Genomic DNA, 25,901 nt, shown 5'->3' on the forward strand with positions numbered 1-25,901 from the left:
CGCAGCCTCCTGCTTCGAGGGGGATTACCGGGCTTTTGTCCTTTACCTCTCTCCCTCCTAAAAATGTCACGTTTCATCAGCCAGCCCTTCGCAAGTCTGTGGATGTGATGTAACCGCTGTTCTGTTAAAAGCGGGGCTTTTTTTCCAGCCTGCATCATTGCTACTGCAGTTTCTTTTCGTAGAAGCGGTACAGTGCTGCAGCCAGAGCTGTAAGGCTCCTGTAAAACTGGAGATTTATCTTATTTCCAGCGTATATTAGCTACGTGCCGTGGAGACTGTTACTTACGGCAAGGAGTTCTGAACGCGGACGTTGAACTTCAAAACGGCCTGTGGCTGTGGCACGGCAGGTTTGGTGGTAACATTTACACACCACCACGCGTTCAACTGCGCAATGCTCCGGTACCGCAGCCTGCACGGTGAGCATCTCTTTTCCACAGTGCCGGGACAGGCACCCTTCTCTGTCACCGCTCTCCCTGTCCACGTCCTGTGCCGAGCTCCTCCAGTTAGTGAAGCAAACGACAGGACCAGGAGCATGAGCGAAGGCAGGGGAAGAGGGGAGCGGCTGCTGCAACTGGCCTGATCAACCCTTCCTGTGAGATACACCACCGTTAACACCGGTCCCTGCACTCCTTATCCTTCCTTCTGCTGCCGACTCTCCCGTTACCTATTTTGCTGCTTTTCAAAGCACTGCTCTTCTCTTCAGGATGTGCAGTTGCATAGACAGTACCTTTATGAAGCAGCAAAGAGAGCAAAATAAAGAAAATAACGCTTTGACCGAAAAGAAGGGCTCCTGTGTGAAAGCAGAGCTAAAGGGCTCCCAAGGACGAACAAACATCACTGAAATTTCTCACCTTTTTGACAGACAAGCCACTGGGCTGCTAAAAACGCATATTACATCCCATCGGCTTTAAGCTAAGAGCGAGCTGACTTACTCTATTCAGGAAAGAGGAAGCCATCAGCCCTGCTGCACCGTAACAGGAGGGTTAAAGTGCAGCCTGTCCCTCACCACTCACAGCCACGAGCGGGGTCAAACTGGTGAGAGAAAAGCAGCGACCAGCCTTTACACAGCATTTCCTTAACAGCCTGGTACTAAACCAAAGGGAACTCTTACCTGGAAAGGAGCACGCGTCTGATGATGCTCTATCTTGGAAGTAGATCTACGTTGCCCACCCTTCATACATACCTTTCACCAGACCAGCTGTAAAACCAGTTGCTTGCCCCACCGAGCCCACTGCAGCGCTGAGACAGCTCGGGCAGAGCTTCCCGGCTGCCGCTCTGCAGGGAGAGGAGGGCCCTGCAGCCTGCCGGGGCAGGGCGACGTCGCACTTCAAGCATCGCTCTTTCCTGCGGAGAAGATGGCCGAATAACCTGGACAGAAGGCGGGCTGTACTTCGCACAAAAATACCGCTTACCAGCTGAAGCTAGCTGTGATTAAAGGTTTAATTAAGTAAGTTTTCCATGTCAAGTCAAATTTGAGAAGAAAAAGTACAGTAAGCATGAGCTTTACACTGCATTAGAGATGGGTCTGTGCTTCAGAACTTAGAGCGTCAGACCCACAGCCGTTCGTGGCAGCATGCCACCGAGCCGGTGTCGAAAGCAGTCTTAATCCGAGACTGAGAAATTCCAAAGAGCTTTGATTTCCACAAAGTGGAAACGCCAGCACTGAGCTGAGCTAAACTGCCTGAGCCTTTAAAGTTAGTTAGTCAAATTTATGGCCGTGAGAAGGTAACGGCAGAATAGTTCTCCTTAGAAAACAACATCCCAAATCGATCAGCAAAGCACAGCAAAGCAAGCGTCTTCCAAAAATTTATTAAGTTGAACACCCTGCTGTGGGTAAACATTACATCTTCTGGAGCTTACAGTTAACTCCAAAAGTTTTAATGCAGAAAGTGATACTGCCAGTTCCAGAAAGTTCACAGCCAACTGAGCGATGACGCTGCCCACTGTTTAACGTCTGTCGGGCAGTTTGGATACGCTTGCAAAGCATCCATGATTTGATTATTGTCCAAAAGCAGTTTCATAAGGAGGTACTCTCTCTGAGCGCGGACAGATGGTCTTTCTATTGGTTTTACTAATTCCAGTTGTACGAGGTGCTCAAATGCCTAAAAACAGTAGGAAAAAAAAAAAATGAGGAAACGGAAGATGCCCTCGCTCTGGGCTGTACTGCTCATTTTGAATGACCTAGGAGACGCTGCTTTGACAGAAAGCTGTGATGTGCGATCTCACAGGCAGACATGAAATGCCAGCTCCCTTTTACCTTCGCTTTTCTTCTTCAAGAAACAGTGTTTGAAATCTGGTGTACGTGTAGCCGACGGGGAACGACTGTTACTCTGGGATACAAACTGGAACAGCTTCTTACAAGTGCACAGGCAGCATTACGTAACTTCCAGTTTAAGTGTAATTGAATAATGTCGAATCAGAAACCAGGGCTGCTCAGCTTAAAAGCTGCAAGGCTGGAAGACGGCTTTGGCTACCGAGCCGCTGGTCCTTGGGTCAAGTTCATTCACTGAAAACTCGGCAGCTGCACGACCCCTGTTTGACTGCTACGCCACGGCAGGGTTATGCCCTACGACCAGATCCCCGAACAGAGCCTGGCAGCATCACGTTAGCCGAGCGACAGCCCGATAGCCCGGAAGGCCAACGAGCACCAGGTCCGTAGCCAAAATAACTGTTTTTCAATTTGCACTTCGGGCTGTAGTCGGTCGAGGCCAAACCAGCCGTAGGAGGCTACAAATGGATTCCATATACCAGTCAGACCTACGGGGACTTGGATTAAGTAAAACAGGTTTTTGACGTGGTAAGATTAATTTAAATTTTGGAGACATCACTTCTAAACGACGGAAGTGAACGAGCAGGCTGAAGGTACCTACACAGGTACACAAATCTCTCCTCTGGAAGCCGTTTCTGATGCAGTCATTCTTGCTGAACCCCAGTCCTAAATCAGTTGAGCTCACTTGAAAGAGAGTCCTTACCCTGGTACTGAACTCTTCCAAGCATAACTATTCACCAGCTCGGCACAGCCTTGAGCTCCCCGCCCCGGGAAAGGCAGGGGGTGTGGGAGGCGAGCGGTGGTGCCGGTGGCCGGACAGTGCCCAAACCCACCGCCCTGGGTGCCTGCGCCAAGAGCAGGGGGTTCTCACCGCCCCGAAGCACCCGGTCTCCGTTTGAGGGCTGCACGTGACCACTCGGATCTGTGCACTAGGGGAGGAAAAAAAACCCCAACCAACATCTAAATACTTTATCATAAAAAAGACAGAATTACATTTCAGGCTTACCTTCATGACAACTGGCTTTTCGAAGTTGTACATACAATGCGCCTTCCTCTGTATGAACTTCTGGAATTCTGGATCAGTAAGAGGAAGGAAAAAAAAAAATCACTTAGGGGAAAGCGAGTGATTTAGTGTATGTAAAGTTCGTGCGTTTCTCTCACCGTTGTAAACCATCTGGAAGTTAAATGGTTCTCCTTCATAAACGTCATTTAAGTGTTTCATAGCTATAATTAGGCAGATTTCCAGGACAGACAAACCTAGAGGGAAAGACAAGAGCTCTCAATATTTCTCTTGAGCATATCAGAAACACAAGCCGTTCACACACCATTTTTATTCCTCTATTTGTATATGCTGTAGGCCTCACACATTTCTGTTACGTATCTTCATAATGTAAAACAATTCCAGAATTGGAGAGACTAGGTAAGGGAACATTTCTCTTCCAGATATTTGAAGCGAGAATGTTAAGAAATGGGCTGCTTCCATCAAAAAGCAAGAAATCTAAGTATAAAGAAAAACCACCATTGCAGATTGAACGGCATGACAAAGAATTTTTAGTGGCACCAAGACAATCTCCGTGCTACCGTACAGCATGTCATGGAATGAGTTTGAAGAGGTTATTCGCTACTCAAAGCTAAAGTGACACAGCGAATTAGCTCCACGGTACCAAGGAGACTTTGCGAATCACAGGGCCAAGCCAAACCAAAGCCTGTAAAGTCTGGAAGCCATAAAGAAGCAATGGGACAAGTTAGCTTTTCCTGATCAGGGAAGCAATTCCTCCTGTAACTATATTTGGGTTTAGTATCATCACCAGGAAAAGTTTATTTCTTCTGTTTGCACAGGTTCCAAAACGCTTATCAGAGAAAACCTAAGCACAGCGCTCAGCACATTCCATCTGCCGAGGCTGAGAAAGGGAGAACCCCCAGACCACGCAAAGGCGGCAGCAGCAGCACACCGAAACACGCTGGAGGAGTCAGTACAGCATGAACAGAAGCTCAGTTAAACGCAGGTAAGCGCACGCTGCTGTAGAATTCAAGTACACACTCAAATTTTGTACGTATCCAAGCAGAGACTATTGCAACTCTCAGAGGGTTTATTGCAACAGCTCCCAGCCAAAGCGTCTTCGGTATCCTCCAGCTCCCAGCACTGGCAGGAAGAGGTCGGCATCTTCCCTTCCTCCACCATTTACCTGGGACAGAAACGCTGCCCAGACTGGGGCCTTTGCCCAGGCTGCCGGTGCTTTCCCTGGCTAGCACCGCAGCACCACACGAGCTGGCTGGTACTGACAGCTGTAAGCCTGCACCGTAGCAGTGCGCCGCCTGAGCTCCCCACATAGTAGGATTTGTATCAACTACTCTGCAGCTCAATTTCTGGTTTATTCGGCACTGCTACATCCACGCACATGTACCAACGCAAATTAGCAGAGAGCAGACTCCACGGGCAGAGGTATTCCCTGTGCGGCTCGTGCCAACAGGGGCACTGCCCTATACGGTATCTCTTACATCAGGAGAATTTCAGGGAGGGACTTGACACATTACATACTCCTGAGAAATGTTTGGGGGGAAACAGCTGAGCTTTACCATGTACAATGTTTGCTTTTGAGTCCATTCTATACTGCTTGCTTGCCTCATGAAGATCTGATGCGGTGATAAGTGGGTGATGCACAGTAACGTTACTTACAGCGAGCATCTAAAAATAAAGCAGAAGACATTTTTCATTTAATTAGTAATTACCAGACATACTTTCTACTTGGAGATGGAATGCCCAAGAACACATTTCCCCTGGAGTCACCTGCTGGAAACATTAGTGAATAAACCCTACACACAGTAGGCTCATACTGAAAACCTTGTAAATAGCTGGTAGCTACAACTGCCTTTTGCCAGGAAGGTTTTCCAGGCTTAAAACTTCAAAGCCTCCTCGCTAGAGGAGATAAACACTCATTAACTTGTTTACATTAATGTCAATGGATTAGCATACTTCAGTGATTGCTGTAAGAATGACTTACAACATTATTTTAAACATACCTCTCTGCACAGAGCTACAGCGCACTCGTGTCACTGAAAGTGCTAAGAAAGTGTCTGAAGGCGCCTCTCAGTTTACAGAACAGGAGTTACCCCTTCAGAACATTTGCTAAACAGTCTCACGAGGTTGCAGTTTGAATCTTTAAATATCTTCAACTACCTGTCACAGAAAGTTGAGTTTTGAACAAATGTAAGTTAACAAATACAGAGTCAGCTGACCTCTTCTGACACCACTCTTTCAAAGCTTTTGATTATCCACCAGCCTTTACACAGCAGTAGGCACGCTGCAGTGGCCTTCACTTGTTCTTCAGGGCTTTAAGTATCTGCCTTGTAGCTACTTTGCGGTTTAATAGTCACCAACAGAAAAAATGGCTTTTCATGACTACCTCCTGCTTTTGAAGGTCTGTGTGATGAAAAACTGTTCATTTCATCCATTTAATTGAGGTCTTTCACTGAGAACATCCAATGCTATCTACCACCAGTCTTTTCCAGTCCTCTTTCTCTCCTTACAGATGTCACTGTAACAGCCTCAAAAAGCTGCACGATCAGTCAGACTTCCAAAGGTACGGAATGAGGTTTTATACTATAAAGGGCATTCGGATAGGGAAGAAGGGGAGGGCGAAGAAACGACAGCCCCAAGTCACTAACAGACATGCACAAGGGAAAGCAGTCGAGGAAACACAGCAGTATCTCTTGTCAGTCGCTGCCCCCTCTGCTTCAGGGCTAGTGAAATTTGTGAGTAACAGGTAACTGCACCGAACAGAGCCTGGAGCACTGGGCATCCTCTGGTTTACCAGGTTCAGAGGCAGACAAGCAGCTGATGGCGTGAAGTCACCCACACGAGAGAAACCATGGGGAAACAGCATTTACCAAAAGCAAAACGAGATTTTACCAGCTCAGTTATGAGCTATCTAGTTCTACTTACCTAACAAATTACTTATTTTACTTTGCTAAAAAACTTAACTCGTTCAATTCTTCCAAGCTTTTCAAGGTTTTGCACAATACCACTTAGAGTACTGCAACATGAAACAGATACCAAGTTTCCATCGAAAACCCATGCGTTCATCTGGCAACGCGAAGTGATGGGGAGCACTAAATGTAATTTAAAAATAGCTGCTCATCGAAAACAAGTCCTTGCTACCGAAAAGCAGGTAATTAGCAAGAGTAGCTCCAATTCTCACCACCACCACACCGCCCATCACAAAGCTGCTCTCACCAGCTGCAATGGCAGACTGCTACAGATGTTCAAAATTCAAGAAAAATTCAATCCAGGGCAATTAATCCATGTTTCAGCTAATACAAAAGAATTACAGAAGTGCTAGATTCTCTATTACATACTTTTATGGGCAAGATGACTTCAGAATGAAAAAGCCCCTTTCTAAAGGAAAAATTCAGAACATGCTGAAGAAAACAATTAGGAACTTCAGCCTCAGCTCTGACACGCCTTGGAGCTCAAAGGGGGGCTATCCAGAGAGCCTCCCTGCTCTTTTTCTGGCATTCATTCAAGCCACAGAGACAGAATTGGGTGCTGCTAAACTAGAAATAATCTGCAATCTTGTAACGAACTCAAGGCAACAGAGGACTATCAAAAAGAGGACTCTGATCATGCTCATGTGTTTCAGAACTAGAGCAGGAACTCTACGATCTAGTTTTCAGAGTGGCTATAAACTCAGTGTTGGGAAAAGCCGTAAGCACTAAAGAGTCCAAGAGCAGCCCACCACAGAGCTGAAGGTTAACATCTCAATACTTCCCAACGCAGGCTAAGCAGGTACGTTTACTGGGCTTTTCACACTGACAGAAGCACACAGATATTTTAAGGTGGTTAAATCAGTGTTACTTACCTTCTCTAATGAATGACTTCTCTAATGAATGTTATTGCATTCATATTAACTGTGTTAAAAGACAGGAGTGAGGGAGGCACATTAAAAAAAAAAAAAAAAAAAAAAAAAAGAGCCTCCAAGAGAGCCTGACCGCACGTTAAGCTTCAGCTCATTTGTCGTGACAGGAGGAAGTTCACCGTCAGCATTACCTCCTGCTTACTGAATATAGAAGTCTTCTCTCAGAGCTAACAGGGAGGCAGCAGTCTAATTTTTCTCCACACAGTGAGGAGGCCTTCCTTCTTTCCCCCAGGTCCAGAGGGACCTGGACAAGCTGGAGAAGTGGGCCCATGTGAACCCCATGAGGTTCAACAAGGCCAAGTGCAAGGTCCTGCACCTGGGTCGGGGCAACCCCCGGTATCAATCCAGGCTGGGGGATGAAGGGATGGAGAGCAGCCCTGCCGAGAAGGACTTGGGGGTACTGGTGGAGGAAAAGCTGGACATGAGCCGGCAACGTGCGCTCCCAGCCCAGAAGGCCAATCGTATCCTGGGCTGCATCCAAAGCAGCGTGGCCAGCAGGTCGAGGGAGGGGATTCTGCCCCTCTGCTCTGCTCTGGGGAGACCCCCCCTGGAGAACTGCGTCCAGCTCTGGAGCCCTCAGCATAAGAAAGACACGGACCTGTTGGAGCGGGTCCAGAGGAGGGTCACAAAAATGATCAGGGGGATGGAACACCTCTGCTATGACGAAAGGCTGAGAGAGTTGGGGTTGTTCAGCCTGGAGAGGAGAAGGCTTCGGGGAGACCTTCTTGCAGCCTGTCAGTACTTCAAGGGGGCTTCTAAAAAAGATGGGGGCAAACTTTTGAGCAGGGCCTATTGCGACAGGCCAAGGGGGAATGGCTTGAAACTAAAGGGGGGTAGATTAGACTAGATAGAAGGAAGAAATTGTTTACACTGAGGGTGGTGAAGCACTGGCCCAGGTTGCCCAGAGAGGTGGTGGATGCCCCATCCCTGGAACCATTCCAGGTCAGGCTGGACGGGGCTCTGAGCAACCTGATCTAGTTGAAGATGTCCCTGCTCATTGCAGGGGGGTTGGACTAGATGACCTTCAGAGGTCCCTTCCAACCCAAACTATTCTGATTCTAAGATAACCAGGAAAGGCTGAAGCTACCAAGTAAAATTCTGAAAGATTCCTCAGGCCCTTGATGCCAGACAATGTGGTGATCCGGAAGATCAGAATTAACTTCCGTCTCAGCATTTCTAGGGAATAGTAGCCTCAAGCTTCCAGCACCTCAAGATTTAATAGATTAAGATCATATTTCCTGGACTAGCGTCACAGTAACAGATGAATTCAGGACAGCATCTGGGCTACCTGAATCACTCCATATATGAAACCAGCCCTGGCAAACAAAGTGGTGCCTAATCATACAGTTCATAAAGTTATTTTATCTGATACTCTGCATTAGAAGAAATCGGAAGTGATAAAAGAAAACAAAAGCATTTCCTCTGTGTGAATAACAAGACTGTAGATATATGGGAACTCTCTTACTGAAGACGTATCCAGGAGCAGCTAGTCCATAAACGCAAGTAATCTGTGCTCAGGAGCATCGTAGCAAGAGCAACGGTTTAGGAAGAAGGAGGAGTAGAAAGAGGGATGACAACAACAAATATTTTAGCTCTAAGTGACAGTTACTCCAAATGCAGCACCGTGTGCTTTTATGTCGAAAGTGCATCTACCTATACAGAGAGTTATTCAAGAGTAGCTCAAGAAACAGGTGAGTATTGGCCAGGAACACAGACAAAACCTAACAGTGTCAGGAGGAGGACAAAGTGAAGAGCGCAAGATGATGCAAGAATACAGTAAGAGACCACAGTAAAACAAGGGCACCAAAATTTATCCATCTTCGAAGAAGACGGACATTGATGAAGAGAAGCAGGTTTAGCATAGTGACAGATTTAGTGAAAGAGGAGGAATATTTGGCTGCAACAACAGACTTAAAGGTAGAAAAAGTAGGTTTTAGTACAAGCAGTTTTCAGGATTCACCAGCAACCAAAAAGAATCTCAGAGAGGAAAGAATATTTTGAAAGCATTTCACCTACAGTCTTGCTTGATATAAATGGAAAGACTTGGCAAAAGTTATTTTAAATACCAAAAACCCACCACCATTTTAATTAAACAGTACACCCTCCTCCCAATGTAACTGCTACAGAAATTGGAACTACTCGGATTCATTAATAAAGCATAGACTGATAAAGCATGCAAGAGACCAGTACTGTCAAAAGCCCACTCAATAAAAAGATGTTTCAAGAAAAGCTCAGCTAACTGGCTTGAAAAACACAAGTGTTGTTTACAGATTATTATATACATATCCAAATACATACCAACAGCAAATGAAGCGAGCGCAGATCTTTAGTGAAGTGAAAAAGGTTCTGCAGCACGTCTTGCACAGTTTTATCCTCTGAGAGATGCTAAAAAAAAAATTAATCACCTCAGCAAATCATTTCATACTCACCTGAAAAAATAAGTTAGCTAACTTTCAGAAAGAGCTCAGCTTACGCTTGACAATACAATTCTTCACGTCTAACCTTAACTTTCTGGTCTTTTTTGTGGCACTTAAGATTTTATCTCCAGACTTCAATAAACAAAGATTCTCTATCACAATTTGATTTATTCCATATCAAACTCAAATAGCGAGAGGAAATACTAATCTTTAGTAAAGGCTCTACACTTACAAACTGGTCTTACTGTAGAAGTTTACTAAAACCAAGTATAAAGAGCTTTAAATACCTGAACATTATTATTCCATTTTTGTGCAAAAGACTCATCAGGAAATTCAGCAGGAAGAGAGAGCTGTTCCTTGAATATCCTAATGTATTGTTTAAAATCAAAGGAATTCATCAGATATATCTGTCGGTGAGAGAATCTTGATTTTACTCTCTTCTCCAAGAGCTCCAGGATATCCTTGTTAAAAAAAGCAAGAAGAATAATTAAAAAAAGCAGACGCATTTAGCCCATTCTTTGCTACAGTAAAAAGTACAAGAGAAAACACCAAAGTAAATCGTGTTTAAAAAAAAAAGAATTATTAAATTCTCAGGCTTAAAATGTTCTAACAAGACCTTTGCTAATTATTATAATTGATGTGCCTTGAAATGCTTAACAACTAGCCATTTACCCAAATCATGTGATGCGCGACATCATAGGGGATAATTAGTTGCTAGGATACCCAGCAAAATTTCTCCATAGATTATGTAAATATTTCAGTTACTTAAGTCTGCATTCAAGATGTTTCAGCCTATCACAGCTCTAGACAAGTTGTCTATTTAGTAGATATGTAGGTTGGCAGCTGTCATTTCACATGCCTTTTGTCAGACTGAAAGAATCCAGCTTAAAAAAAAAAAACTTGAGAGCCAATATTTATCTTCCGAGATTGTCACACAGAACTAAGCAAGTCTGCCATCAAGTTGTTGGTTGAAGAGAATAGAGAAAAGCGTACTTTGCTCAGAACACGTAGCAATAGACTGGCATCAGAAAGAAGCCATGGGATGCACCCGTTTAGAGAAACACAGTACTATTCCCCTACCTCATACCGGGACAGAATGACTACACCCCTAGTTTCTAGGAACTTTGGGTGGGCCTTTTCGGTTTTTAAGGGTTTGTTGCGTGTTGGTTTTGGTGTTTTGACTTACACTAAAAAAGGCTTTAAGAATACTGAAATTACTCACCAAAAAGAGCGCGATAAGAATAAATAGAGAGCCAATAGTGCAAAATATAAAGACCCCTTTCAATTTAGAAGTCAACAGGGCAACAGGGACCAGTGATTTAAAAAAAAAAAAAAAAAAACACTAAGAAGCAACAGCTATCACCACAACCATGATACAGCTGCTGAAGACTCTACCTTCATTACATTCAAAAGCAGAGCAATACAGGGTTCTAAATAATGGGTGATGAGGATACCAGACTCGCGGCAGTAAGGAAGCAAAAGATTGTAATTTACTAAATCAGCTGCTAATTATTCTATTAACTTCCAGAAATTTGCCTAGCTAAATATCACCTAAACCAAATCAACCCCAGATTCGGGCTTCGATGAATTATTTTGATTATTATTCTTCTTGTCATAACCCGGCTATCTTCATCACCAATCCAGTTTATTGAGAAAAACAGTATAATTTTTATAAAGTATCAGCTTCCATAGTGTTAGAAAGTAATTATTTCACAGTATACACATAATCTGTTCACAGTTCCCTACAATGTCATTGTAAAAAAATCACAGCAAGTTTAACATGGATCCTAAATCTATTTTGAACATGCTAATACTATAGCAAAAGTGCTCTACTGAAGTGTTTGCTTAAAAAAAAAAAAATTCCTTGTCCTCAGAACAATGATTTAAACACTGTAGGTTAATACAAGTCTGTTCTTGCCAACTGCTGACCAAGAAACTGAAATGCCCAGGAGCCTCTCCAAAGAGTGAACGACAGTATAATATTAAACGGCCGCGTGGATAAATATGGCTCTTCTGCGGTAAAATAGGACAACAGTCTTGTGTCTCCTTAGAAATGTAAACCTGCTCCTTTAGCAGTAAAACTGAAGGCTTTGCAGTTTTTTGGCCATCATCGTTTGCTCTCAGCACAAATTAAATTTTTTTTATCCCCCACCCCCGCCCCCCTTCCCAATTCGAAAGTCAGAAAAATGGATAATTGAGAAAAGTCTCTCAGCAAATTAAGTAAGGTTCCAGGAGAGGAGAAAACATTCCAACATCTCTCAGCAAATTAAGGTTCCAGGAGAGGAGAAAACATTCCAACTGAGACAAAAGTCTCTTTAAAACAGCTAAAAACTTTGAACAAGAAAGTGCAATTTCTTACCTGTCTACATGTAAGTCCAATAACTGTTACTGGAGTCTGTGCTGACTGGGATATATCAAAGAGGTTATAGAGCAGCGTCTGATTCTTGTGATGAACAAACAAGTCAAATTCATCCAGTATAAACAAGACTGGACAACTGCTAGTTCGATCTCCTGAGATAGCAATTTTAAAAGTTACTATATGGTAACATCATCATCAGACTTCTACCTCTACAGCTTTCACATTTTCTGGTTTTAACAATTTACATATTTTCTTTTAGCTTTTCACTAAGCCCTCCTTTTCACATATGTACTGCTACAACAGCAAAAAGAAAAAGACACTGAAAAATTGGTGAGGTTTTGTGGTATTCTGCCAAGCACCATTTCTGGTTGCAGGGGAAGACAGACCTCTATGGCAATTTTTTTAAAAAACCACTACTTTTAATAGCTTCAATCTGGATAAAATAATCTGTCCTGCATAGCTGACCATCGCATGCAAGCCTTTACAGCCTCAGTTATGTTAGGTATATGTTTGTTTAGTATTACGTATTTTTTTACATCATTTTGTAACCATGACACATTCTTGGGCTAGATTTCTTCACACCGCTTGTACAAGTAGATGAAGAAATACGTATATGCTAACTTTTCAGTCAAGTGACAAACACACACACACAGTTTCAGAACAGGGGCTACTAGAGTTTACCTTTCCTTAAAGCTTCAAGAAGGAACGCAAGATTTTCAGCAAAACTGCCCTACACAGAGAAGAAAAAAGTTTCACAATAAATTTTCAATGTCGTTCTCAGAATTGTGTAACTACATCAAGTTCAGGCATGTAACGAAACCCATTTCCTTCTAAAACCCTGCTTTCAAAACCAGTGCATAGTCAAAAATTTACAATGTTACTTCATGTTGTATAATCGTAACCTCTTCAGGACACGAAAACTGGTAGTTAACTCTACATTGATCCACTTTTTTTTTCCAGCCTGAAAACCCCAAACTAATTGCCTCATACAGGCAAAAATTAGTGATCAGAAGAACGTCTACAATAAGCTAAATTTACAAGTAGCTTTATCTCTCCTTAAATAGCTATTGCATACTCATTTTCCATCCACACACATGCAAAAACTGCCACCTAATGTGTTCCACTGAGAATGATAAGTATGTAGTTTTTTAATTTGCAACCTTATTAGATAGATGAAAACATCAAACATTCACGACAGAAAACAATGAATTGCTACGACTGTCCTGCTTCAGTTACACACACATTTCCACCCTCTGAAGCACACAAGTTGTGAGATGGGAAATAACTACAACTGAAGACCCCGAGCCCTATCAAAGGCGGCAGAAAAGCCAATTCACTCTCTGAATGTGAGTTGCAGAAGCTAAGAAAGGAAAAGGTTATATGGACAGAAGTAAGGACATTCCTGCAAATCACTATGTTTCCATGCCTGTGTGCAGCCGAAGGGATTAGATGGCTAAGAGTTTAACGGAGTACTCCACAATAACTTAACGGGGAAAATTATAGGGGAATTAAGCATATTTAAGTCCAGTTTTGCCTCCAGCATTTTGGTAGTGGAACTGTAGACCTTGAAAGGTTGTTCTGGTTCTCTGTTGAAAAGACAACTCATTCAAACCGCTATGCTGAAATTAACTACTTGCCATTTCCTTTTATTACTGCAGCTGTATTTGGGAAAATTTTAGCTCACCACCAGAAAGGGTTTTCCATTCTCTGTATCTAAAATCATTTGGGATAAGCAGGAAACCAAAGCACAGTCTAAGCACCAAGCACTTCCAAGGGGTAATAAAGCCTAATAACCACAATCTACACTTCATCTTGTATTCCACACCACCTCTAACCTAGTTCTGTGGTTTCTCTTAACTTAAGTAGTAACACCTTACCTCTTTGGAAGCTTTCCAAACGCAACTGATGAAAATAAACCTCATCTATTGAGATTTCACCTTTCTCCCCTCTCACAATTCTGCTTTAGCCACTTGGATCGCTATAACGCATGACTCACAACTATGTAAACTCTGCCAATCTCAAAGGCCCTGCCTGGGAGCAAAGGAGGAGATGATGCTCAGAAGGACCTTCTGTCGTACCAGAAGATGGCCTCTCAAGAACACTCACTGAATAACAGGCAACAGCCAGGGCAGTTCAGATCACTACCCCAACTTATTTCACACTCAAATGAGTGAAATTTAATCTGAAACACTTCAGTTATTCTCTTTATTACTGACTTTAGTTCTAATGTAAATGAGTTTCTTATCTTTGAGAAAAGGTCAATAGAAGCAAATGTTTTAATAGAAATTCTATGCAAAATGAAAGGCTCTAAGAAGCCTGGGTAGATTTCCCTATGAATTAGAAAAGGTTGCAAATATACTAAAGATACTGCTTTTTGGCTGGTTAACTTGCTTACTCTTTGTCTTGAAATGTTAAAGCTGATGTTTCCAAAATACTCTACCCCTCTGAACAAAGTCCCTTCGGAATGCCTAATGTTTGTTTCATTTAGAGGCTTGAAGTAGATGTTAAGAGAGCCTTTCCGTTCTTCCTCCTTCTCTAAGTCAAAGTTGATGTTTTTTGAAAAAGTATCAGGACACATTAATATTGCTCAACTAGCAAAATGTAACGTTCAGCACTTGTGTAGAACATAAGTATCTGTTGGCATGCCTGAAGTGTTTGTAAACCAGGGTCTTCACAGGTAAATGTTGCCACAGTTCACTACTGTTATCAATTATTAAATATTTTAAAAGAGAAAGCTTTGTGAAGACTGAGCCAGCCATCACAATTTTGCTAATAAACTCTCAAAGCCCATTCAGTCTCAACAAGGTGCATCCTATAAAGCTAGTTTTCCAGGCAAGGATTTTTGAGGGAGATAAGTGAAGAGTATAATAAAGGTGATACTTACAAAAACTTTATCCCCAACCACATTTTCCAGGTGCAACTGTCTGATGATCTCCTTCAGGGCCACTTTATCATTAGTCTGCAGAAGCCCTGAAAGAAAATGATTTTTCAGGAAGAACTGGCAATCCTCCTTCACTCCAAGAGGCCACATCTACAGCCACTAGAAACTCATCCAGAAGCTTCTCCCCATTTCCAGCCTTACAAAGCTATGTCTTTTTATAAATTAAGACTAGACAGTAATTTTCCATATGTAATAAGAAGTTACTTAAAACAATTGAAAGTCTCAACTGAACTGATTTTTAACATTTTGAAAAGTCATTAAAAGCACAAAAGTCCTCTTTATATAGAGAGAGACAAAGAAAGGCATTTTGGAGCTCACAGACAAATGTGTCCGTAATTGCAGCTAGATTACAATTGCTGAAACCAAAATTTTTGTTCAGTACATACAATATATAGCAACTGAATATAACATAACATTTGAGTAACGCTGTATTACTTGCCATTCAGATGAACTTCCAAGAGGTTCTCTCTAACTCGTTTCATTTCTGTGAGCTCTTTTAAGACATGATTTAATAACTAGGAAAAAAAAATATGTAATTTCTTTGTAAGAAGGTTAATGTATTAACAGTAAGAAAAGTGTACAAACAGGTATTATCAGATAGGAAACAGTATGTACAGTTTCATTAGGTAACAATGTTTTTGAGTATTTTCAAGACTAAAATACTAAAATGACAACTTTGCATTCACTATCATGACTGTAGCAATTACATTTGTTCATCCTGCTGAATTAGTAGGGAAAGAAATATAAAAATGCCTGCGGTATTTTAGTCACTCATTTTTGGGGTAATATCTAGGGCTTTTGCGTTAATCAAAAAAAGCTTTACGAGTTTGAGATGTGAGAGGATTTGTCTCTTGAGTTAGGATAGTATTTGCCTTCATTGCTTCATCAGGTGCTGTAGAACAAAAATCTTTACTTTAAATCTTTAAAGACACTTTGCTTATTCTTTTCCTCTTGAAGTTAGGAAGCATGAGACAAAATTAATTGCACATAATTACATCAACTCCTGCTTATAAAACTTAGGGGTCCCAAATTTACAGTCCATCAAGAACTTGTTCTTGGTAAAAGTCATAAGGAACTTGCGTTAAAATACATGTAAGTAGATGAAATGTTAACTCTTCATTCACTTGCTACTTCTTTGCTTTTGCTTCCTCAGCTGAGAATTTGCAGCTCCCATCTACGTGTATGCATGCATACATACACGCTTATATACACACATACAATTTTCTTGTCTCCAGCAGTCTTTTTTGAGAACTAACATCTTTCACTCGATATAAAATAAGAAAATCATTCATTTGGCATACATGATTTGCTTATTTATATTCTGGCAAGAAGTATCACAAATTTTCATCTTTGCTATCCTTATGTAAAAGGTTTGGAAGAAAATTTAAACTTTAATTAAATAATAAAAATAGTTTGAGTTTTGGTGATGGGGGGCACGTGGTGTTTGAGGGATCTGTCTCTTGTGAGTTTTTTTAAAACTTTCACATTTACTCCAATTTGCTTGCAGTATAGAGCTCATCTATACTTTTCTATTGATATTGTATTTGGAAGCAGATACAGTGAGACTCCTACTACAGGTGCCAACATTTGTGGTGGATACTTGGAACAAAAGAAGCTCATTCCCTTGGTTTCTCAAGTTTATGCCCAATAAGCAGATGCCATCCATTCTGGCTAGCCCCTTGTCCCACAGTCTCAGTTGTACCTTGAAAGTCTACATTGCAAATACAAGAAAATCTAAAAACTATTTTCTGCGCTATGAGAGTGCTTGTTGCTTACTTACAAATCCAAAAATCTAATAAAGGAAAAATAAACTCCAGTTCGAGACTAGCAGGAAGTACACAGGTGGAGGAAACCTTATTCGTCACTGGTTTATCAACTCTTTCCCCACCACCACTCCATAGTATTTTGGCAATTATCCTTCTTCTGAAGCGCCACGGGAACAGAAGAAGGTAACAATACTGACTGTTTTTGAAATGGAAAACAAGCAAGCTATCAACAAATTGGCAGAATGGTTGGTGTCAGCTGTATCATGGATAAGTTTACCATCTATTAATTTCTTTCTATTCAACTGTATTTAAAAGCTTGGGAAGACTCCTGAAGTAATTTTTGTAGTTTTTCAATCTTTAATACTTTTTGCAGTAACAGCCAACCTATTTATCACATTATATACTCATGTAAACATAAAAGACTTAAGTGTTTGCATAATATTAAAGTATATAACAGGTAAGCTAGATGTCATCCCTTCACATGCCTCAACTAAAAAGAGTTCCTTTAAAATACAAAACCTACACTTGTAAACCAGAACTACCATACAACATTCCACCTCCTAGCAATTTAGGTAACAATATTCTCTGACACGTTTAGAACAGTATTAAGATACCTTACCATTCTCTACATATAAACACCTATGTAGAAATCCACCCCTTAGGCTACTCCTTTTACAGTTTTTGGATCTTTTCAGTCATTTTTACAGCGGAGGCCCAATAGCAATAGCAGGTTAACTTTTAAAGAGTAAGCAAAACGTGGCTTTAGTTGCAAAGATGAACTCCTCTGTGGCAAGAGCCATTACAGAATTGTAACTGGAGAAATGCTGAAAGAAGGCAGAATCCATGATGTAGTCAGATCACCGAACTACAAATGCAACTTGTTCTGATAAAATTATTTCCATTTTACATGATTTGGGTACCTGTAGCATGTCACGAAACCTGGTGAAGACAGGCAAAGAATTCCAAAACCATGCATACTTCTGCAAGTCATCGTGAGGGATGGACAGGTACATGTTTCTGTCAGCTGCACATGAAGCTATTCTATTTTACAAAATCACTAGGAACTCAGCATTTGAAAAATTTCAGAAGATTGTTAGGGAACCAATTTCTCCATATTGTTATTCGACAGAATTAGCTCACAGGAAGTCCTAGAATGTTTCGGAATTCTATGTAAACAATTAGCAATTCTCTCTTCAAAAACAGAGATGAAAATTTAGCTCCAAAAGCTCCCAGGACTTCGGGGAGGTTATCTACGTCATGCTTAATTTGACCTTGTATAAACTTTTAATACGTGTGTATACCGCAGTCTTTCCTGATCCTCGGGGTCCGATAATGAGGGCAGAATTACTTTCTCCATGAACTGTAGTTCTTTTCAGCAGTTCCAGCAGGTGTCTGTGTTGACAACAGCAATAGGTTAAAAACTTCAAACCGGACAACATTCAGTGAAACTATGGAAAATTCAAAGAATCTTTAGAACATAAGAGAAAACTTGATACATTTCAGCCTGCTCTCAGAGCCAACACTCAGGGCGTGCAAAATGTAATACAATAAAGTACAAAGAGCTGAGTGATCAGCTCTCTTAAAATACTTTAAAATATTAAAACATGCAGAAGTCAGGAGTATCACTAATTCATAAAGTTCTACAACTCTCCACCATGAAAGGACAGACTTCAATAATTATTTCTTTCTTTAAAAAAAAAAAAACCAAAACAGATTGCTTTCTGTGATACCACTACAGTTCACGAAAAAGGAAGACTGGCAAACATACTGAAGGAAAACCTTGACACCAGTAAAAATTAATACTCTAGTGGAATATATGCATTTTGAGAATCTTCATAAAACTGATTATATGCTAAATTTAGGCATTCAAAGCTTGTGAACAGTAACAGCAATACTGAACTTCAAGTTCATATTCTATTCCCGCTCAAAAGAAGGAACAAAGAACAACTCTAAGTTATCTTCAGATAGACTTATCATCTAGTACCACATTTAAAGTACTTATAAAAACTACTGACACTTCCAATTCCCAAATGTTTACAAATGCAAACATTTAATATGCCTTTTTTTTTTTAGTTAGAATATTGACATCATGCAATTGCTTCTAAAGGAGCAATAGAGTCATCGTGGAACAGCTGTAGCAAACGCATGTGGTTTTGTTCACTATTTGAGAGCTAACTATAACCAAGAGTTATAGTTACATACATCTTGGGAAAGAAAAACTAAGAGCTGGGAAGTTCATTGTGTTTTCTCTCCAGTATAATTGATCAACAGTGGCATATTAAGTAGAATAGTCTGTAAACTGTTTTTCAGAATTCCAGTATAAAGAGGGGAGGCTTGTTTTGTAGAACACTAACATCATAGAAATACATTTTCTCACAACGATAAACATGTCTATGTAAGCTCTGCATGTATATTACACTACACTTTTTTAATAACAGAAATGTTATTTTCCTTCCTGTAAGGGAAAAGAAACTAATGCTCATACCAGGTGATTCAACTTGCATCAAATTACTTGTGGAAAAATTGATTGTTTAAAACAAGTTCTTTAGATACGTGTTTGTTATTTTCAGAATTTGACCTGCATCTGTAAAAGGATTACTATTAGGATAGCATTATTGTCTATATTATTGGGACCGGTCTTGTTCAATATCTTGATCAATGATCTGGATGAGGGGATCGAGTGCACCCTCAGTAAGTTTGCAGACGACACCAAGTTAGGCGGGAGTGTTGATCTGCTCGAGGGTAGGAAGGCTCTGCAGAGGGACCTGGACAGGCTGGATCGATGGGCCGAGGCCAATTGTATGAGGTTCAAGAAGGCCAAGTGCCGGGTCCTGCACTTCGGCCACAACAACCCCATGCAGCGCTACAGGCTTGGGGAAGAGGGGCTGGAAAGCTGCCTGTCGGAAAAGGACCTGGGGGTGCTGGTTGACAGCCGGCTGAACATGAGCCGGCAGTGTGCCCAGGCGGCCAAGAAGGCCAATGGCATCCTGGCCTGTATCAGAAATAGTGTGGCCAGCAGGAGTAGGGGAGTGATCGTGCCCCTGTACTCGGCCCTGGTGAGGCCGCACCTCGAATACTGTGTTCAGTTTTGGGCCCCTCACTACAAGAAGGACGTCGAGGTGCTGGAGCGTGTCCAGAGAAGGGCAACGAGGCTGGTGAGGGGTCTGGAGAACAAGTCTGATGAGGAGCGGCTGAGGGAACTGGGGTTGTTCAGCCTGGAGAAAAGGAGGCTGAGGGGAGACCTCATCGCTCTCTACAACTACCTGAAAGGAGGTTGTAGCGAGGTGGGGGTCGGTCTCTTCTCCCAAGGAAGAAGCGATAGGACGAGAGGAAACGGCCTCAAGTTGCGCCAGGGGAGGTTTAGATTGGACGTGAGGAAAAATGTCTTTACTGAAAGAGTGTTTAAACATTGGAAGAGGCTGCCCAGGGAAGTGGTGGAGTCCCCATCCCTGGAGGTATTTAAAAGACGTGTGGATGAGGCGCTTTGGGACATGGTTTAGTGGGCATGGGGGTGTTGGGCTGACGGTTGGACTCAATGATCTTAGAGGTCTTTTCCAACCTTAATGATTCTATGATTGTCCCAATAGGTCCCTTCTTCCTAACTTTAACCTCCACATCTGGATGACCCCAAGAAGTAGGTTTGTTTTAAATACGGGTCTCTACTTCAAGAAACATGATGTTGGCATCCAAGGTTTAAGATTTACTTTTAACACAGTTTACAAATACACAGCAGAAAATCTGAAGTAAAAATAAAGATTCACAGCAAGAGAATTTAACTTTTTACTTGGTCAGGTCATTAAACGTAGCCTTAGAATATGCACTAAAAGTATCTTTCAGGCTCAAAAAAAAGTGTTTCAGAATTACAGATTTGAAACAAGGACAAGAAATCCAAGACTCGGAGCCTGACAAAACAGCAAGCAACGGTTGTATAAAAACTCTTAAAATCTGAGGCAAACAATTTTTAGAAGCAGTGCGCTGCAAGTCATTTAAACCTGTATAATTTAGAAAAACAGAGGTAGCAGAAAATTCTGACTTCACCTGATTATTTTTCTCCTGTGGTTAAAGGAGAACTGACTTAGTATTTGAGTCAGCTCACTCACCTGTACTGATGTTCAATCCCAAACAGTTTTCCAGTAGCATAAGGGTGACAGAATCTTTCACGTAAAATTTTTTGCACCTACGGGTATAACACAAGACAGAAAGAATGCTTGGTGCTTCAAACACCAGAATGTACCAATAATGTAATTACTGCAATAAAATAATAGTAAAATATGCATGTTTCCGTGGCGTTACAAATAGTCTGCAACACATAAATTTTAATTGTCATTAGTGATATAGGGGTCTTGAAAGTAAAAATAAAGTTGCAGTAGGCAGAATATTTAACAGACTCCCTTGTAGCAGAAAAGAGAAAATTCAATTAAGTTATAGCAATATGTGTCTTTGGTCCCTTCTGCTACAGTTTCTTTCCTTCACCCCCAAAGGGATGTTATACTTGTCACCAAAATTACATGAGTAGCTCATCTAATTCATAGTTCTAACTTACTGTGCAATACAGGCAAGAAACATTTACCAGCTGACTTAAATAAAACCTAACCCACTTAGTTATTCCCCCAAATCCTCAGTGAATACACTTTTTGCACCACTCGCAACAACGTTGCAGCCTACCATATTCAAGCACTAGAAAGTATCAAATTTACAGTTTCTTCCAAGACTCAGTTCAGATACCTTGTTCCTAAAAGTTTGGAAGGGGGGCAGGAAGTAGTATGAAACTGAAGCTAATATATTGCTTACAAAGGATGGAATGAAGTCTATCCAGCTCGATTTTTAGATCAAGTTCTGAAGTCCTTCAAATTGCACAGTGAATACAGTTATTTTAACTATTAATTTGGATGTATTGCTTGGGATATCTTTAGATATACCTCTGCCCTGACTTCTGCTTTCCACCTTAAGAACTGTTACTTAAAATTGTATCTTCAATTCCCAAACAGCCAACCTTCAGCATCGTAGCAGATTTCTTCCTACCACTTGAGTAGCAGCACGCAAATCAGACAATCCCAATTTTTAAGAATTTACAGGACTCTATCCTACTAATCCTCCCCATCCCTCATTTAAGCTATCCTAAAATACCGGCATACTCCATCCTTTTATAACGTTTGGTGTCCAATTTTAGTACTTATTGTCAAAGAATTTCAGAGACTAAATTGCAAACTGAATGAAGTGAGTTTCCTTTAAAATCAAATTTGAGCACCTTGCTTCAGTCTATGTGAACATCCGTTTGACCTAAAAACTAACTATACCGTTATCGTGCACATCTGTGTCGTTGCTTTTCCATTCCCTCAATCTGAGTTGCCTCATCTTCCCCCCAATATAGTTTTTCTCTACATTCTTCAGTTGCACCCCGTAACTGAGTCCTTTTTCATTTCTGCTGAATCCTAAGAAATCATGAAAAAGTGCAGTGTTCTATCCCAGGTAAACATAGACCAAGGCAATACTGTACCGCAAATGTTTTGCGTTTCTTTCACCTTAGGTAGTAGTTACTCATTCATGCCTGGTTTAGCTGACCAGTCACTGTCCTGGGGCACATTACTAACAGGCTTTTAGTATCTTGAAAATATGCCTTCTTCTAACGCTTAGCTAATTTATAATTTATGATGGAATTATCACCATCAGCTCTCAGTGGTTTTGGTTTAAAAATAAATACATGCGGATGCATCTTTGTGAAGTACTCCTCAGCAAGTCTAAATAATGGATAGAAGAACAACAGAAGTCTATTTTGCTAATAATTCCACTTTATGAAAGGAATTCTTTTTTAATATGAGCTGTACTTGTCTACCTAGGTTTTCAGTTACTTTTTCTTCTACTAAAGTCTTACTGATTTAGTTTCCAGATTTATTCTGTTTTAATGAATAACCTATCTGAACAGTCAGCATTGTCCATTCACAAGTGAAAAGGTTTTCCTCCTATAAAGGGATTTTATAGGTAAACAAAGGAAAGCTATTAAAACATAAGAAATCACTGAACCGGAGGTAATTCACTACAAGATGCATCACGGTTTTTAAGTAGCCACTGAGAAAACAGAAGAATAAAGCTTAGAAAAACCCCACCAAACTGAAAACTGATTTGGCAGCTGCTGTCCTGCATAACCTAGGCTGTTAAAAAAAAAAAAAAAAAAGTCACCCACATTCTGATTCACCCAACAAACTGGAAGATAAAAAATCTGATTAGATAAAAATAGATTTATGTGAATCTGTTGCTACAAACAGCTGTGAAAGAGCAAGACCATCCTTCACCATTTTTATTAAGCCTCCAAAAAGTAGATCATTACTATAACACTTGAAGAAAGCAAACATCAGGCGAGAAGCTGAAAGAAATACAGAACATAAATACAAAAACCATTTACAGCCCTAGAAATTACATCAACTATCTGTACATGCTTTTTTAACCGGTCTAGTAAAAAACTACAGAATGACATGGATGCCAGAGGATGGAAAAAGTTTCATAACTTAAAACCAAAGTCAGCTAATAAAGATATCACTAACCTGTGAAATGCATCCTCCATTTGCTCCACTGCTCTCCTTTGACTTACGTCTACTCATTGCAGAAGTTTTCATCTTTAAATAAGAAAGAGAATATAAAGGTTATACTAAATTACTGTTTTCCAAATAATTATGTTAGAAACTCTACTTCGATGTTAGTAAACTAAATTTAGTACAGCAAACACAAGACAGCTGCTCACTCATAAGAGCTTAAGTTGTAACAAACATCGTTTCTTAACTGATAAAAATGTAGTAGTTCACCTTACTAGTAAAAAAAAAAAGAAAAAACAACTTAAGCATTTTTAATTCATTTCTGATTAGATGAAATCCATGTTTACATACAACTTCTGAACAGCATTTGTTTTAGGATGCTTCAATGCAATGCAAACAGTACCTAATGCAACTGATATGAAAGTTTTTCTTCAAGTTTTCTTCCAAGTTGATCTAGCAAGTTCTTAACGGCAACGGTGACATTCACAGGTCTGTGAATGACATACCGAGTTCCACTAAGACAGCATGGCTACACACAGGCTGATCTTGCACAGAACCAGGAGTGGCACAGCTCGGGCATTTACACTTCAGAGACGTTATCGTGAACAACCAAATCGATACTCTTCAAGTAAGTTGTGCGAACAAGTGACATTTGTGCACCTTCTCCTCTGACCAACCACCGAGTGTAATTTTGTTCATTTTAATTGCGTTTAAGATGGTTTGAAACAATGTATTTCTGTTTCTGCAGCTGGAACAAGCTACAGGCACGTGGTAACATGTTAAGTCACCACAATTAGGTTTTTATAGGAACAAATGGCTATCCGTGTTTATACTGGTGCAGCTTGTAACAATAACCACAGTGCCTCTGCCTCTCTAGATTAGCAGCACGAGTGAAAAACAATTCTCCTTCTCTGTGCTAGCAGAAAGCTTCCAGGACTCGCTCCGCTGCAATTTACGCTTATTTTAGCGCAGCCGTTTCCCTCTTCTCCCAGTTTCGCTCCTTCTACTGTAAGGCCAGCATCGTTCAGTCCCCGGGCGCAGCAGCTATGGCTGCAAAGGACGAGATCGGCTGCTAAAAAACACGTGAATGAAGAAGTCGCTGCGGGAGCAGAGGCGCAAGGCGCGGGAACACAAAGCTGGAGAAGCTGAACCGAAGCCATTACGTTATTTCAATCGGAACAGCAAGACCACCGGACGAGGAGCGTGCCCGTCCCCGTTTTTTATCCGGGGCTCGGGAAGCTATACCGAAGCACCGCGGCCATCAAGTGCCGCCCACAGCCGCCACTTCCAGCTGAAAAGTCCCCCCGAGCGCCTTGTGCGCTCCCGCCTCGCCCCCCGCCGCCTGGGGGACGCGCCGCAGCGGTTCAGCGGCCTCCAGAGACCTCCCGGCGGGGCGGCCCGGGGACGCCGGCCTACGGCAGCGGGCCAGCAGCAGACGTTCCCCGCCCCCCCCCCCCCCCCCCCCCCCCGGCAAGCAAAGCCCCCGGGACCCGCGGCGCTGCCGGAGCTCGGGGGAAGGGCGGGGGGGCGCGTCCTCCCCTTCCCGGCACCCACCGCACCGGGGGCGCCCGGCTGAGGCGGCAGGCGAACGGCCGGCCGGCCTGCCCGCGACCCCCACCCCGCTTCCCGCCGCTCCCTCACCTGAGGCGGCGGCCGCCGCCCTCGCGCCCGCCCCGCCGCCGCGCTCCCGGCAGCCCCCGCGTCGCCCGCCCCGCCCCCCCACGTGACAGCAGCCAGCCGGCCGGCCCCTCCCCTCCCCTCCCCTCCCCTCCCCAGCCGCCGCCTCACTTCCGCCCCGGCCCTCCCCGCCACTTCCTTCCGCCCCGCGGCCGGATCTCCTTCCGGGTGCGCGCGGCGCGCGCGGCCCTGTGGGAAGGCACGTCCCTCCCTCTCCCCCCCCCCGCGGCCTCCCGAGCTCCCCCGGGGCGCATGCGCGGTGGCTGCCTCCCCTCTTCCTCCCCGGCAGCGCCGGAGCCCAGCAGCCGGAGCAGCAGCAGCAGCTGATGATGAGGAGGAGCGCGGGGGGGGGCGGGGGGGCCCGTTATTTATACCGTTAAAGGGACAGGGCGCTAATTCCGCTCGGCATCGGCGCGGGGGCGGGGGGCCGGTGCCAGGCGCCCCGAGTTTCTCCCCCCCACCCCCCAGCCCCGCCGGAGGAGCCCGGGGAGTTTCTTCCTCCCCCCTCTCCCTTCCCTCCCCCCCCCCCCCCCCCCCCCCCCCCGCGGCCGTCGGCGGAGGGAGAGCGAACCCGAGAGGCGGCCCCGGCGGGAGGCACCTCGGCGGGGGAGCGGCAGGCAGTTGGGCAGCCCCCACCCCCCGCGCTCCCCTCCTCCCCCTTTATTACCCTTTGTGTGCGTCTCCGCCTGCGCCGCTCCGGGGCCGGCCGGGCGCCGGGGGGCCGCTGAGGTGAGTGCGGGGCGGCGGCGGGGCGGGGGGAGCGGCGGCGGCGGGGCCGCCCGCTTGTTTACCTCAGGGAGGGAAGCGGGAGGGGGGGGGGGGGGCCGGCGCTCGGCCGCGCTGGGCCGCGGGCGGCGGGGAGGGGGCGCCGGGCGCCCGCCTGTCACTTTGTGCCCCCTCTCAGCGCCGGGGGTTCCCCCCGCACGGTCCTGCCGGAGCTTTGTTGTCGCCGGGGCGCGGGTGATGCTCCGGCCCCGGCCGCGCTCCTCTCCCCGCCGCCCCGGGGGCTGCTGCCTCAGCGCCCCCCCT

General features: G+C 43.3%; 2 protein-coding genes across 9 annotated transcripts in view; one reads left to right on the forward strand and one right to left on the reverse strand.

The window, feature by feature from the left end:
- Positions 1-1,424: 1,424 nt before the first annotated feature.
- ORC4 (origin recognition complex subunit 4) lies at positions 1,425-25,592 on the reverse strand. Of its 4 annotated transcripts, none has more exons than XM_076343145.1 (14): positions 25,540-25,592; positions 23,208-23,279; positions 20,769-20,845; positions 17,970-18,060; positions 15,342-15,417; positions 14,846-14,931; positions 12,643-12,691; positions 11,962-12,113; positions 9,890-10,063; positions 9,484-9,570; positions 4,847-4,955; positions 3,431-3,526; positions 3,276-3,343; positions 1,425-2,102 (listed from the first exon to the last, which is right to left on the reverse strand). In XM_076343145.1, the coding sequence occupies exons 2-14, from the start codon at positions 23,277-23,279 to the stop codon at positions 1,914-1,916; spliced, it is 1,326 nt and encodes a 441-aa protein (XP_076199260.1). In that variant the 5' UTR covers positions 25,540-25,592; the 3' UTR covers positions 1,425-1,913. The 4 variants fall into 4 exon arrangements, with proteins under 4 accessions (XP_076199260.1, XP_076199259.1, XP_076199261.1 ...); XM_076343144.1 differs by lacking the exon at positions 25,540-25,592 and adding an exon at positions 24,837-24,867; XM_076343146.1 differs by lacking the exon at positions 25,540-25,592 and adding an exon at positions 23,599-24,053.
- MBD5 (methyl-CpG binding domain protein 5) overlaps positions 25,464-25,901 on the forward strand; it is a 152,141-nt gene continuing 151,703 nt past the window's right edge. For 2 of the 5 annotated variants that reach the window (XM_076343140.1, XM_076343139.1), the window contains exon 1: positions 25,464-25,601. The gene's annotated coding sequence lies outside the window, so the exon portion shown is untranslated. The remainder of the gene's footprint in view (positions 25,602-25,901) is intronic. The other 3 variants (XM_076343142.1, XM_076343143.1, XM_076343141.1) reach the window with 2 other exon arrangements.

This window comes from Aptenodytes patagonicus, chromosome 6, assembly GCF_965638725.1.
Source record: "Aptenodytes patagonicus chromosome 6, bAptPat1.pri.cur, whole genome shotgun sequence".
Lineage (NCBI taxonomy): Eukaryota > Metazoa > Chordata > Aves > Sphenisciformes > Spheniscidae > Aptenodytes > Aptenodytes patagonicus.